Raw genomic sequence first — 15,576 nt, 5'->3', positions numbered from 1 at the left:
TTTCTGATTTTCCCAAGGTTCATGGGGTTGTGGAGAATAAAAATTGGCTTTGTCTAAGGGGAATCTTAAGAGTTTCATAATAAAAAATCAGAATGGGTGGGCTGAACTCAACACAGAAAAGGCATCCCGAATATCAGAGTTTGTTGTTCGCTGCCACCTGTGGTACAAGACGGAAAGCATTGTTTTTGCACATGACTAGAATATTTTGTTTAATTATCACAGAAGTCTGCAATGCCTGGTGATTGTTTGTAAAACTGGGTGACCTAATGTTCAGCTACATATTCAGTGTGAGACATTTATCTAACACCACACATTGTTCTTTCTGTAGCTTTTTGTAGTGAGTATTTCCTGAGCTCCTGCCATGTGTGATAATGCAGAATGCATCAGTATGTCACGTCTGAGGATATGGATGCCCTTTTGTGCATCCCCCACTTGTCCAAGGTTTCTTACCCAGTCAAAGCCTGGGGGAATCTTTTATATAGAAAATAATAAATGGAATCTAAAAGAGAGAACTGGGCTGAAAAATAAAATCAAAAATCAGTCATTTATTTGTTACATAAAAGGGACTCTTACTAGTTCTTTGAAAGTCTGGGTAAATTCTTCCTACATGTTATTTCAGTGCTGAACTAATATAATTTTTTTCAGTGTGTAATCTTAGATTAACAACTCTGAAGTTAGTCTAGAGTTCGTCAAGGCCCAGTTAAATTTTAAAATTATTAAAAGAAAAAAAGAAAATTATAGTAACCAGTATCTATACATAAATACACATACATACATTGAAGTATATGTCTGTGTGTATCTGTAGATATACATACACATACTGGAAGTTATAAGTATGTAAAAAAATTAACTTTTTTTTCTATTCAAATAAGTTTTACTCTGTGTTATAAAACAAAGGGAGCAGGCACTGCTATTTTTCATATAGCTGAATTTGCTCAACAAATGAAGTGGGATCTGACTACCTGCCTTGCACTTCCACCTTTAGAAAGAGTAGAGATATTCCATCCATTTTGTGAAAGGGACTGTCTTGCCACTGGTTTTTACTGCCCACATGGCATTTGGATGGCTGCTCAGTGTGAGTGATAACTGATTAGCTTTTCAAGGCTTAAAAACTTGTCATCTCTTTTTACTCTGTGGTGGGTTGACCTTGCCTGGACATGAGGTGCCTACCAAGCTGCTCTATCACTCCCTTTCCCAGCTGGACAAGGGAAAGAAAAAATAAGATGGAAAACAACTCAGAGGTTGAGATAAGGCAGTTTGATAAAGCTAAAGCGAAAGTTTGTGTCCACACAAGCAAAGAGAAAAAAAAATAGGTTTATTCTCTACTTCCCATCACCAAGCAATGTTCAGCTAGTTTCTGGGAAGCAGGGCTTCAACACATGTAGCAGTTGCTCTGGAGGGCAAACACTGTAAATAATAAATGCCTCCCCTTCCTCCTTCTTTCCTTAGCTTTTATATCTGAGCCAACGTCATATGGTATGGAATATTCCTTTGGTTAAATTGGGTCAGCTGGTCTTGTTGTGTCCCCTCCCAGGATCTTGCACACCCCCAGTCCTTGATGAGGGGGAATGCTAGAGAGATAGCACTGATGCTGTGCCAGTGCTACTCAGCAGGAGCCAAAACACTGGTGTGTTATCAACAGCTTTCTAGGTACCAGTGCAAAGCACAGCACTGTGAGGGCTCCTATGAGAAAATTAACTCCATTTCAGCCAGACTCAATACAGTCTCCACCCTTTATCCCATATGTTGCATTCCAGATTAAGCTATAAACTGCCCAGAGTGGTTACATTTTTTATTTAAGACTTTTCAAAAGCCTTTTGGTTCATTATAACTTCTAATTAGCATCCACAGAAAAAGTCACACACTCTTCTCTAAGAGAAATTCTTTTTAATTTAGTGAGAAAAATAAGATATTTTGGCAAAAGGTTTTTAAAGGCGTTAAAATACAACCAAGAAAAAAGCATTTCACTAAAACATTCAGCACAAAGACCCATTCCACAGGAAACATCCACTAAAACAATCCATATAACAGCTTTAGTAAAACACAGTTCATTGGTTTTAAGTTACCCACAAGAGAAGGAAAAGAGTAAAAGAAACATGATTAAAAGGTAAAGAAAGAGAGAAGGAGAGAAAGGAAAGGAAAAAATGGTTACCAACAGGATTCAATGACTCACATGGTGCTGGCTGGAGAGGGAGAAGAGAGAGAGAGGAGAAGAAGAGGGAGACTGCATGGAGTCTCATGTATTTATAGAGTTCAGTTTTCCTCCCAGGCAGGATATGCGGTCAGTGCCTTCCAGGCCAGAGTGAGTTGTGCTGTAGCCAGTCACAAGCTGCAGGGGTTTGGTGTGGTCGTGCTACCAGGCAGCTCTGCCTTGACTGACAGTCTGGCTGCAGGGCCTGCAGCTCTACCGTGTGCTCTGCGTGGGCTGCAGGACTTGCCTTCTGACTCTGCCCTATGCCCTCAGCACAGGCCTGATGTGCAGGCCTTACCATGGATTGGCAAGTCCAGGCCCAGCCCTTCCCCACATGCACACACACACTCACAGTGAGTTGGTTCTGACCCATATCAATAATTAAGTGAGATTCAGATCCAGAATCTCACACCGTATCATTTGCATCATACTCAGTCCTCATATAAGTTATATATCTTCTAACTTTTCCATTGTGTTTATTTCTCAGTACAGAAATCCCTTCTTACCAACTATAACTTAAACTGTATCCTTAAACCATCTTTATACCCAAAATACAGATTTGTACATTTTCATTAACTACTATCCCCCATCCTATTACATATGGATATTATTTTCCCATTTTGTGGGCTTCCTCCACCTCTCCAGATCCATGATTTGAGCTCCATTCCTCAGGATGGGTGTTCAGGACAGGAAACGCAGCACAATTGATTAGTGAGCACCAACACCAGCCTGGTTTGGGTCATTGTTACCTACTCCTTGTTCCTCAGAAAATTCACTCTGAGTCAGTTTATATCATTCCTGTTACTTTATGTCCTGCAACATACAAATTACTTCACAGATTATTTTCCTCCCAAGGTTAAGTCTCCTTGAGGCACACACCCAGTCACCCAATCCCTCTGCATTATCCACCAAGTACACCCTGGTCCCTGAGCAGAGACAATCCCACAGATGGGTTTGCCTTTTCCCATGGGAGAAGAAACCCATACCAACCTCCCCAGCCACTTCCCCATTTATAGTACAGGGACCTTATTTCCTCCCACAGTGTGTAGGGGTTTGGTTTGGGCATGACCAGGGCGGTTGGGAGATCAGCTAAATTTGCATCCCAATGCTTCTGTGCCCCATTGCCTAACACTCCTAACATAGTCTTCAACAGTCCATTATACCTCTCAGTCTTCCCAGAGGCTTGTGGGTGATAAGGGATATGACAGATCCACTCAATGCCATGTTTCTTTGCCCAAGAACTTATGAGAGTATTCCAAAAGTGAGTCCCATTATCTGATTCATTTCTCTCATGTCACCACAAAATGTGCCTTTCAAGGCCTAAGATAGTGTTTTGAGCAGTGGCCTGGTTTAGAGAATCTGTTTCCAGCCAGCCAGTTGTTGCCTCCACCATGGTGAGTATGTAGGTCTTGCTTTGACTTGTTTGTGGTAGTGGTCCAATGTAGTCAATTTGCAAGGCCTCCCCATATTGGAAACCCAGCCACTGCACTCTATTCCAGGAAGATTTTACTCACATGACTTGCTTGATTGCCACACATATTCCACATTCATGAATAAGCTGTGTAATCGCTTCCATGGTCAGGTCCAACCCTCGATATAATCCCATCTGTATATTGCATCTCTTCCTAGATGTCCTGATGTTTCATGGGCCCATCAGGCTATAAATAGCCCGTCCTTCTGCTTCTAATCCAAGTCTACCTGGGCTATTCCTGTCTCGACAACCTTACCCACCTGTTTATTGTTCTGATGTTCTTCAGTGGTGTGACTTTTGGGTATGTGAGCATCTACCTGATGCACCTTCAGAGCAGTAGCCAAAACACTGGTGTGTTGTCAACACCTTTCTGGCTACCAATGCAAACAGAGCACTGTGAGGTCTGCTGAGGGAAAATGAATTCCATCTCAGCCAGACCCAGTACATACTGTTACTTCAAAGTGAGAAAGTTAGTGTAGGCACTGGAATAAAGAATTTATCTAAGGAAGAAAATTTTTGATCTTCCCAGTATTTCAGGTCTAAGAAATTCACTTCTGTATTGCTTAAATTTGGATTATATTTTCATTGTTTATATTTGCAATCGGAATCAGGAAGCAATGGAGGTTTTTTCCTGCTTCTTTAATATGAAAATCTCTGGCTGGTAGCCCCTCTCCTTCTTAAGTTCCATCACTAATTTTGGAGGCCTGACAGAATTCACAAGTGATGACAAAGATGGTGGTAGGGACCTGCTATGATATATGTCTGCTGTCATTAAATCACCTACCCCATCCAGCAATGGGCCCTCATTTTCCTTGGTCAGCCTCTTCCCACTAGCAGTAGAAGCTCTTCTTTGATATCCCTTGTCAGTCTGAACTCTATCTGAGCTTTGACTTCCTTGGCAATCCCTACCTGCTGAGGCAATGTTTCTCCATTTTTATCTTGCTTAGTTAAACTGGTCTCCTGATGCATCTGCTCAGCTGACACAAAATATCTTGACAGCTGATACGGAGCTCCTCCCCAGGGGAATGGAGTACTGCAGTGGTGGACCACTGCTGGAGTATCAGTCCCTTCAGCACTGGTGGAGAGATGCAAGACCTGCCCAGTTAGAGAATGGAGCTGAGTAGGTTGTAATGATCTGTCATGGGCAAGTGCCTCCAGTGGCCACTCCAGATTACCTGCTTTGGGACAGGCGCTGTTTGATAGCATTGTCCAGCTCCTGCCTCCCTGGCTTGTTATGTTCACTCCCAAGGTGACAGGGTCTGAAAGCTCTGCTCGTAGACCATCTTGCAGTTTTTGCACCTTAACTAAACCAAGGCATGTAACATTACAGTGTTCCCAAAGATGTAGCATTCGTGAGTTTATCATACATACAATGCACACAATTAAAAAATTTGAACTAGCTTTTAAACTCCAGACTATTGCTCAGGCTTACTGTAGCTATTCTATCCTTGCCCGCAGGCACTATCATAGTTACTTTGGTGGGCCATGTGTGGAGACAGGGGACACGTTATATGCAAATGGTACTAAAAATAAATAATTTCATTTGCCTGAATAGCTTTCTTAAAAATCTTTGCTTTGAAGTGCTATTCACTTCAGAGTGCTTTAATCTGGAAAGCAAATGGTTCTGTATTTTGTGTAATGGTAATTACTGAGAGTGTTGGAAGCTAGTTTCAGTAGTTGTGATTTTTTTTTTTAAGTAATCATGCTGCTAGCTACTCTGAACATTGTATAAAATTGTGATTTATTAAAGAATTAGCAGATTCTCCAATTTCCAAACAAAATTCTGCTCATGAAAGAGACCAAGAATTGAGTGTTATGGCACGTAAGCAAGTACTAAATAAAAATAAAGTCACCAAAGACATTGAAGATGGTTTGAAGTACATTTGAGGATTTCTTTCAAAGGAGCAGAAAATAAAACTCCACATCAAACTTAGCTGCTGTTGTGTTTTGTTATAAACACCTAATCCTGCAGAACTTGTTCTGGTTCAGAGGAATAATTCTGTGGGACAAAGGATAAGCTATGGCACTTAAGTGGTGCATTAGATACAAATAACATTAGCATGAATCTGTATGAGAAAGGCTAGAAGTGAATTGATGGTAGCATTCCATATTTCATAGCTGATACAGAATCAGGCATCCATTATTATTTATTTGGTTTTTACTGGTGCTCTTACGCAGTTTAATAAATACAAATTACCTCTGTTCTAGGTAGAAAGCATGTGGAAGACATCTATTCTGCTGGAATTTGCAGTCCAAACACATAAGTAACAGAGTTTGTCTTTTGCTCATTCCATGTTAAAAATGGAGATGGAGTTTTATAGAAGTACATGTCAAAAAATACTGTAGGAAAGCTATACTAGCACATCTCATAAGAATATGGTCTAGTCATTTGATTATGAAAGCACTCTTTGTATCTTCCCTGTAATCCCTTACCATACAGAAGAATTGGTAATTGCTTATTAGAAGAAAAAACAAAGGAAGTCCCTTTTAAAAGAGATGATATCATGGTTATACAGAGATATTATTCTACAAACTGTTTCTCATCTAGTTACCTGAGAAAGCATATTGATATAACTTTATACAAGAGATATGTATTCCAGGTGATCACAAGATTCTGCATTTGTAAGATGTTAGCGTGTGAAGCATAGAGATATGGCATGTTCTTGAATGTCAGCTAGTCATATGCAGAAATTGGGGATATTCTATTAATACCAACCCTTGTTTTGTTTTTCCAATTTCATCTGTTGCTGAATTCAAGAGAAAAATAATTGAAAAGGGCTAAAAGTACGGGTGCATGTAAATTCAGTTAGCTCTAAAAACTGGGCAGATGGAAAAAAAAGATTCCAAGTATTCTTCCTCATGCTCTTTACTTTGCTGTTAATGTCTACTTTGTAAGATGTTTACCTGTATGCACTCAGATAGCCTCTCTTTGTCAGGCCCTAGTACTTTTCTGTCCTCTTCATAACACCTTTACAGCTATATAAATATCGTAGAAGAAAATAAATTATGCAAATTAAGCAGAATATATTTATTTATCCTGAAATGTGGAATAAAACACCCCAGCAAAATGGCAAAGTTATTATATTCTAAAAACTGAAGTTAAAATTTATTCCCCACCGATTTAAAAACATGGCGAGAAAGTGGGCCAGAGTATATAAAAGCACTAGTGATTTTCATTTGTTACTTAAAAATAACTTGTTTTCTTAATGAATCATATTTGAGAGCTGTCTTGCAGACTCAAAACTGGTTCTTCTTAGTTAACTTTGTGACCTTAGGGATCCTGTCACATTTAAAACTATGTTAAGAAATGTTTTACGCAAACAGACAAGACAACTCACTGTAAAACTGGGGAATTTTATTTTGCAGTGGTTAATTAGATTTTTGTATCTATAGAAAGGGTATTTTTTGAGCTATCAGCTGAAGTACTAATGACCTATGAGTAGGCAAAGTATGCGTGTGTCACAGTCTGATAAGACTGGAATGTTTACTAAAGAGGATGAGTTATGAGATAGACCAAAACTTCTCTCTCTCAGCAATTGTAAATTCAAAATTAAGGGGCTTTAATTGAGGAAGTGTGGAAAAAACAGAAGAAATAACAACCCTTTATTAAAAGATATATGTATGTTGGCAAAAACAGTAACAGAACACAAAAAAACTAGACAGTAATCCTAGAAAAAAAAAAAAAACAACAAAAAAAGGTCTGAATGAACACTTCTCTGTCCTTTAGCGCAGTCCTAATCGTGGCCTGCAGGGGGCGCTGTTGGGTCGCTGGAGGTGCAGAGCCTGCAGTGCTCGGTGTTGGCCTGCAGGGGGCGCTGTCGGGCCCTGGCGGTCATGGCGCGGGAAGGGGGTCTGGGGGTGGTCTCGGATCGCGGGAGAAACCGAAAGGAAAAAGAAGACCCTTCCCCCAATGGGAGAAAGGCAGAAGGAAAAGCAGTTTACCCCTGTGGGACTCACTGTTCCCAGATGACGGTGTTCCAAGGCTCTCCCCTTCTCTCTCAGCAAGCACAGACCTCTCTGATGAAAAAAAACCCAGTAGGTCCCGGCTGGAGTTACGAGGCAGTGGCGGTGCAAGGCCGGTGGTCAGGCCTCACCAGGACGAAAGAACCAGAAAGACTGGCTCCCAGGCTTTTCCTCCAGAAATGCCTGGACACAGTCCCTGTCTCCATCCCGGCAAGAGAACTCCGCACGGTCTGACCTGTCCTCTGTCCGGGCACCCAGCTCCCTCAAATTTCCAAAACCTTCCCCCCCTCACTCCAGCATTCAATGGGCCATTAGCATGGAATGCAGCCTGGCCAGCCATTTCTTTTGTAAGGCTAATTGATTCCCTTCCCCCTTCCCTATTTGAACTCTGTTTCTCTTACAGGGAAGCAGAGAAAGAAAAATTTCCTCTCTCAGATTGATAACTTATAACAGTGTGTTTTATGATTTCTTATTGGGAATATCGTGGAAAAATAAGTTACTTCTCTCTGTAAATACAGCTATTACTTAGAATTGAGATTCAAATCATCTTCACCATTTCCTTTTTTACCTTTTTCCTTAAGGCGAGTCTTACTGCAGATGAGGAAACCAAAACTTTTCCTGATGGATTGTCTCAGTGTTGTTTCCCCAGTGGCAGACCACTTAATTTTTACAGTGTATTTTTGCATTAGAAAGTTAAGAGAATTATTAGATGCCTCATAGAATTATTGTCAAGATTATTTAACTAATATCTAGCTGGAAGGTTGAAGTGTGTGAACCTAATTTTTCGTCTGGTGGTCAGAGTAGGAGTTCAAGTGGCGTTTTTTTTTCTCTCTGCTTAAAATATTTCAAGACATGAAGGACAAGATGCATTGCTACTAAAATTTTAAATAAAATTAGAAACCAAGCAACAGAATTCAGCTTTTTATATTATGGGATTTCGCTTCTGGTAATTTTAAATTACTCAATTTTAAATAGAAATTGAGCCTATTTATACCAAAATTGAATCTTATCAGTATTATTTTTATATAGTTTGATTTGTTATTGCGTTTGAGGGGGTTTTTGTTTTGCTTTTCATTTTTCAGACATTCAGTAGCAATAACTGGAAATGGTCTGTTGTTGGAAAAGTAAAAAGCACAGTTCCTTAGGGATACTCTCTACATTTGTCAAAATTTCATGCAGGTGTTGAGGAAGGTTTTGAACAAAAGTATGTGGTTACCCTTTTTCATTTCTGAGTTAACATTAGAACAACTAATATATTGATACCTGTATAGCAAAGTATCTGTTACAGAAGCAATGAAAATTAAGCAAATTGTGGTCATTCAGTTTTTAAGAACAAAAAAATAATTTCAAGATATATTTGTTATTGAGAATTGAATGACTTTTGAGAGTCTGCATTTTAATTTTATTATATTATCAAATTTTTATCAATATTATGGACTTTTCTTAGGAAATCACATTTTAAAAGTGACTAACAAAGAAACCTGGAAAGATAAGGAAATTCAAAGTTGAAGACAAAATGGTCATATCTCCTAAGTTTGAGGTCTGAGTATTACTTACATCGCTGCTGTTTTAGCCAGTTGCTGCAAAAGCTTTTTGGCATGAATACATATCTGTTTTGTGCTGAAGCAACTGTGATAGAGATATTGTATGATCAAATTTATTCACTGAATCTTCCAAATCCATTGGTAGTGTTTGTATTGTGTGTGTGTTGTTTTTCTTCTCTTTTTTCTATCTCGAAGGATCCACACAGATTATTACTTAACCCAAATAATTTCAGTGACCCACTCTGCAGCATGTCCTCACAAGCAGTAGCATTGACACAACTTAACGAAGTATTAAACTGCAGCATATAACAGAAATAAAACATGGCATTGTGTGGCAGGGTGGTGGAGAAGGTATTAATCTTAGATGAAGGGCCTCTGTCAGAAATGCTAGTTTGAGGAAAATGGACATGGCATAATGCTACAGATCTCTTGTATCTTTATATATTATCACTTCTGTAGTACCAATTGACATTGCAATTTTCTCTTTACTTTTACTTTTAAAATCAGAAAAGGCATGGTTAGTTTTTGGAGTGTTAGTTAATATATTTTGAGAATTCATCCTACAATCCTGAAAAGGATTGCTGATGTAATCGCAAAATCTCTCCCAATGATTTTTGAGCAGTCTTGGGAATCTGAACATGTCCCAGCTGACTGGAAGCTGGTGAACGTTGCCCCATTTTCAAGAAGGGCAAGAAGGAGGACCAGAGAAGCTAGGGGCCTTTCAGTCTCGCTTCAGTGCCTGGTAAAGTTTAGGAGAAGATTATTCTGGGAAGTATTGAAAAACACTTCGGAAACAACACAGCCATTGGCCACAGTCAGTATATGGCCTCATGACAGGAATATGGTGCCTTTCCAACCTGATTTCCTTTTATGACAAGGTAACTCACCTAGCTGATCAAGGGAAGTCAGTTGATGGAATCTTTTTGGATTTCAGTAAAGCTTTCAATACTGTCTCTGACAGGATCCTGCTGGACAAACTCTCCAGCACGCAGCTGGATGAACACATCATGTAGTGGGTGAGCAGTTGGCTCCAGGTCGATCACAGAGGGTAATAGTTAATGGGGTGACATCAGACTGGTGACCTGTCACTAGTGGGGTTCAACATCTTCAGCATCTTCATAAATGACTTGGACGCAGGACTGAAAGGGATACTAAGCAAGTTTGCAGATGAAAGAAAACTAGGAGGAGCTGTTGACTCCCACGAAGGCAAGGAGGGCCTGCAGAGAGACCTCACCAAATTAGAGGAGTGGGCAATCACCACCCGTATGAAGTTCAACAAGGGAAAGTGCCGGATTCTGCACCTGAGGTGGGGCAACTCTTGATGTTTGTACAGACTGGGGCATGAGATGCTGGAAAGTAGTGCCATAAAAAGGGACCTGGAGGTCCTGGTTGATGGCAAGTTGAATATGAGTCAGCAGTGTCCTGGCAGCCAGGAGGGCCAACCGTGTCCTGCATCAGGCAAAGCAAATGAGGTGAACAATGTAATGTCAAGTTGATGAACTGAAGGTTTACTTGTCATTATCAAATGCAACACTTTGTTTTTAGTACACAGCATGATTAAGACTATATTGCTGAAATCTCATAGTGCCATTTTGCTAACAAGGTACATTTTAGGGTGGTTACATTAGCACAGATTCAATTTCTCTCACTTTAACTACAAAAGTAGTGTATTTCTGGTAGTTAATGTCAATTTCTAGTGATTTCACATCAGGTGTTTTACAGGTCTTTCTCCTTTTGCTATGAATACTTTTGCTATGTAATACTGTGATTTATTTGAGTGTTTTTTTCATTAGATTAGGTTATCATTTTGGTGCCTTTGTAGCAAAACTTGCTGCATCTTAAAAGCAGTTCTTTCTAAAGTTGTCAAAGGTATCTCCAAGTAAACCTTGGCGTGGGAAAAAGCTTGTGCTTTTTTTATGTTCTCATAGAATGCTGCATGCCCAGAAATATCTCGATGTGCTGCATTTTGTAACTTGTCCTCAGCAAACCAGATTGGTTTTTACAACTGTGTGTGGAAAACGTTACCTACACATTTAAAAATTTTCACAATTTGGTATTTTAAATATTCATGAAGATACATATGTGAGAACCCTTCAGATATATTCAGCTGGAAATCCCACAGATTAAGTAAAATTCCGTCTTAATACAGGCTGAGAGTTTGACACAAAGTAAGTTTTTGTTGAGTGCTGATTCCTCCTTGTTATTCTGGTAATTATTTCTTACCAGAATTTTCATCAGAAACAGATGGGGAGTGAAACATGCTTTGATGTGTTCAAAAAGGTGCATTTGCATAAGGAGTGGTTGGTTTGGTTATCAAATTTGTAAGGGGAAGTCATCAGAACTGTACATCAAACCTGTAGGCAGACAGAGGGCCACATCATGTTATAATATCTTAAAGAGACTTTGTTGAACAGGACAGTCCTACCTCTGAGTAGGGCCATGAACAGACTGTCTGGGGGGCAAGGGTTACAGTTCATATGCTACGTGCTATTTGTAAGAATCTGTAGGGCAGTTAATCCATTGGATGTGCAGATGTTTCAGTCTCATGAACTAGAATAACAAAATAGCTACTTGTTCTTATGATGCTTTTTAATAATCCTGTGACAAAGTCATAAATTGTCAAAGAATAGTCCATTGTATTGTACAAGTATTATGAGTTTAAGTGGCAATGGTAAATTGATGCAGTCAGAAAGATTAATTTTATCACATTAGAGGTCCCTGGGGAAGAAGGAGCAGCAAATTACACCACAGCCTTCCATGAAGTTACATCCAGTCCTAGACATAGGTTATCTAATTAGTGCAGTAAAATCATGTCTCTAATGTGATCTAATTCAACAGCCAGTAAGGAATAGGTTGAAGACAGAGGTGTCAGCAGTAGTTTATAACTGTAAAATAAAAATAGCAGTAGTTTTTCCAGGCCTGACTAGGTGCTGTAGTCTGGCTTTGCATAGACAGTGTTGCTTACTGTACTACTAAGGTGTTATTTTTCAGCTTACCCACAATCTGCTTTCAGTATTTGATGGCAAACATTTGCTATTTCCTTTTTTTTTATGAAATTCTGAGTAAAGGGTAGCAAAAGTAAGCAGTAAACAAAATTCTAGAACTTTTTGGCACCAAGTGCCTTTGTACCTGTTAGCCATGCTGTTTTTGCAATTTATGATCATAAACAAGGAAGTTACTAGCCACCAACATTCCCACACAATGCACAGTACAATTTTAGGATCTTATTGTATGGTAATTTCGAATACATATTTTTGTTGTGGCTGAAATCCTGTGTGAGATCTGTCATCAGAAGGTGCTGTGGGAGTACCAAGGGGATACATTAACAGCCTTTTTCTTGTTCCATTTGAACTAACCTGCCACAGCGCAGAATTACTTTGATCAAGAACAAACATACCACGTCTTCTAAAGTCACCCCTTGTGTTTGGAAATCAGAATGAGGCTGTGCCTTTCTGCACTTGGATTACAGTGTGTTATGTTTTGTTTCTTCACTATTCTGGTTATCTGAGCAATGAGGTTTTTTGCTACAATTAGGGTTAGTGGTGTATAAACCTTATGGTAAGATATACAGATCAACTGATTTAGTATGCATCCATGATTTACTGCCAATTATGTTTTAAACCTGTGGAGGTGCTGAAACTGCTCTTTTTTTTTCATAAGAGAAGGAATGTTTCTACTTAACCATCTCAGTGTTTTGTATAAAAATATTTGTACTTGGATAATCTTCATCAAAATTACATACCTGGACTTAGTGATCTGTCATTTCTGCAAAATCACATTTTGTTCTTGTTCATGTAAAAATATGTACTGTTGCCTCTTGATTCTGTACCAAAAATTACATTACCATTATCTTAGGACATTATGTGTCAAAATGTACCACGAATCATTGCTGAGCTGCATGAGGTAAAGGAGAGGTGAGTGGCACAGCAATATCCCTCCTGGTTTTTACTAGTTTTTCTCCCTCCACTTAGCAATGCTGTTATGTAAGACATTTAACACAGTTGCTGTCTGCAAACAGTTTGGTTATATTACTAGATGTGATCACAGCTTGTTTTAGTTCATGTTTAGATATTGACTTGAACTGTATTTTGCCTTTCAATGGCAGCATCCCAGACTTCATAACAGTGTAGCTGACTCGAAACTCTTGACAGTACAGGTGTATGAGAAAAGAAAGGGGACTTGCCTACTGATAGAGACAAAAATGGTTGGTAGAGCTAGAAGAGAAGGCTGGTTAATTAAGTCATAATTCAGAAGTAAAACTTGTGTTTGAGTTTAGGTAGGCCATATTTAGCCTAATGGAGAAGTGCATTATTTTTGTACTCATATCCCATCAGCTGTTAATGAGAGGGTGGGAGCAAATGCTTTTTTGTCACTTGAAAGTTCTCAAAGAACGCACTCTCTGTTTTAAACAGAAGGTGGAAAAGAGATAGAGAGTAATATAGGCAAAATGCTCAGTAAGGTCTTGAACATGCATTAGAGATTACTTTAAAAAGTCTGTACTTCATAAGTATATGATGGAACTATTAATTGATTATTTGCTATCAACAAAAAGGTGCTGCCTAGAATTATCTTCCTTGTCCACAAAATAATATCAGGTTGCATTTCAGCTATGCATCTTTCTTTTGCACTTATAACAAGAACATTGAGCTAAATAGATAACTATCACTATGACTTGTGTGGGATAGTAAAGGATTTTTAACTATAATTTCACACATTTTCCTAACAAGACAAGCTTGTGCCTTGAAGGTATGATTTTGCTTAGGTTTGCAAAATGCTGCTGTGTAACTCTTCTTTTTTTCAGTATAGCCTTTTCTTCTTTGTTGGTAGGTTCTAGAAAGTTTTAAGATCATGGATTACAGTCTGCTACTGGGAATCCACATACTGAACAGTGACATGAAGGACAAAGAGGAAGAGGGTTCCCAAAGTGCAGCAGACACAAAACGTCATGGAGGGCAGAAAGTTCTCTATTCCACAGCTATGGAGTCTATACAGGGCCCTGGGAAGTCGGGGGACTCTGTCACCACAGAGACAACAAACACGTAAGTGCCATAACCTGCTCTTAAGGTTACTATTAAAACTATTAACAGGCAAAACATTCATGAGTACACTGCATTTCAGAAATTGAAAGACTGAGCCTTTTTGTTTGTTTTCCAAAAGCTGCATCATCAAGATTTGCCATAGAACATGAAATTAAAATGTTGATTAATAGATTGATCATCTTTAAATACATGACAGCAAATTTGGTTAGTTCAGAGTGACTTATGTATGCACAAATGCATTCTTTTGTAAAAGAGATGTTATAAGACAGCTATTACAAGAGTCCCTACTATAATCTAATTTTAATTGGAAGCAGCATGGTGAGACATAAGCAAAAATTATTTGTTCACATTGACATGGATATTCCTACAGTGGTCATTTTCATCTTGAACTAGTATGCTCAATACATAGAACGGTATCTTCAGCCACTGAAGTGCAGTCATATATGATATTTCCTGAGATTAAGAACTGCTTCTTTCATCTTATTTTTCTGTCTAGTAAAAAGTGCAGTAGAAATTTGATTATATAAACAATAGTTATTCTATTTCCCTCATAATATATTAAGTGCTAGTAAGAGCATTATCTTCACCATTCAGCATTGTATATAATCATTCCTTCATTATAATGAGAATTTAATTTTAAATTCAGGATCTACTTTTCTCCTGTGTAGGTAAATACCAACTAATGATACAGAAACGTGCTTAAACCCACAGCAAACAAATGGGAAAATTATGATATTTAGCATTCATAGAGAGTTTTCAGATGTTCAGAGCTCTAGAATATAAATTAGACAGAGCTTTATTTCACTCAGTTTTTACAGCTCACTCACATTCACACAGAAGATGGTCAATGCTATGGTGCATCGTATGGTGGTAGAGGTGTTGTGTTGGCAGTTTTGAGGGGTGTTGGGAAAGTTGATTATATAGGTCATTCCAGAAAGTGTTCATACATGGAAGCCCACCCTGCACTCCACATCACTTGAGCTAATATAGATCATATATAATATATACACATAACCTGAGAAGTGTAGTGAAAGCCTACTGCAGCAGTAGAGTCCTTCCTGGGCTCCCTGCACTATCTCCTCTCTCATATTGACATAACTACTATTGGGACAAACCTCACTTAGGTGGATGAAACTAAGCCTAGATCTTACAGAAAAGACCCCTAGGTCAGTCTTCTGCTGTGGTTCATTGTAAAGCTATATAAAGAAGAGGATGAGAATGGATACCCAGCAGCAATAACTGCTGCTAGCACTGTGTTTCATTTCTAGTCATAACTTCCAGGAAAAGCTGACAGAGTATCGTTTTGTTAACTGTTTAACACTTCTGAATGTCTGACCAGTTAAGTGAGCTGGAGTTCATGGTAATGGG

At 38.9% G+C, this 15,576-nt stretch overlaps 2 protein-coding genes across 4 annotated transcripts in view; both read left to right on the top strand.

Moving 5' to 3' along the window:
* HACD4 (3-hydroxyacyl-CoA dehydratase 4) overlaps positions 1-15,576 on the top strand; it is a 186,710-nt gene that overhangs the window by 23,169 nt on the left and 147,965 nt on the right. The gene's annotated exons all lie outside the window — the stretch shown is intronic.
* PIP5K1B (phosphatidylinositol-4-phosphate 5-kinase type 1 beta) overlaps positions 1-15,576 on the top strand; it is a 108,876-nt gene that overhangs the window by 71,751 nt on the left and 21,549 nt on the right. For all 3 annotated transcript variants that reach the window (XM_017806085.1, XM_017806086.1, XM_017806084.1), the window contains one exon: positions 13,997-14,208. In XM_017806085.1, coding sequence (XP_017661574.1) covers positions 13,997-14,208 — 212 coding nt within the window. The remainder of the gene's footprint in view (positions 1-13,996; positions 14,209-15,576) is intronic.

The sequence above is a fragment of the Lepidothrix coronata genome, unplaced genomic scaffold, assembly GCF_001604755.1.
Source record: "Lepidothrix coronata isolate B3197 unplaced genomic scaffold, Lepidothrix_coronata-1.0 Scaffold14, whole genome shotgun sequence".
NCBI lineage: Eukaryota > Metazoa > Chordata > Aves > Passeriformes > Pipridae > Lepidothrix > Lepidothrix coronata.
This window is presented reverse-complemented; position numbering and strand designations above follow the sequence as displayed.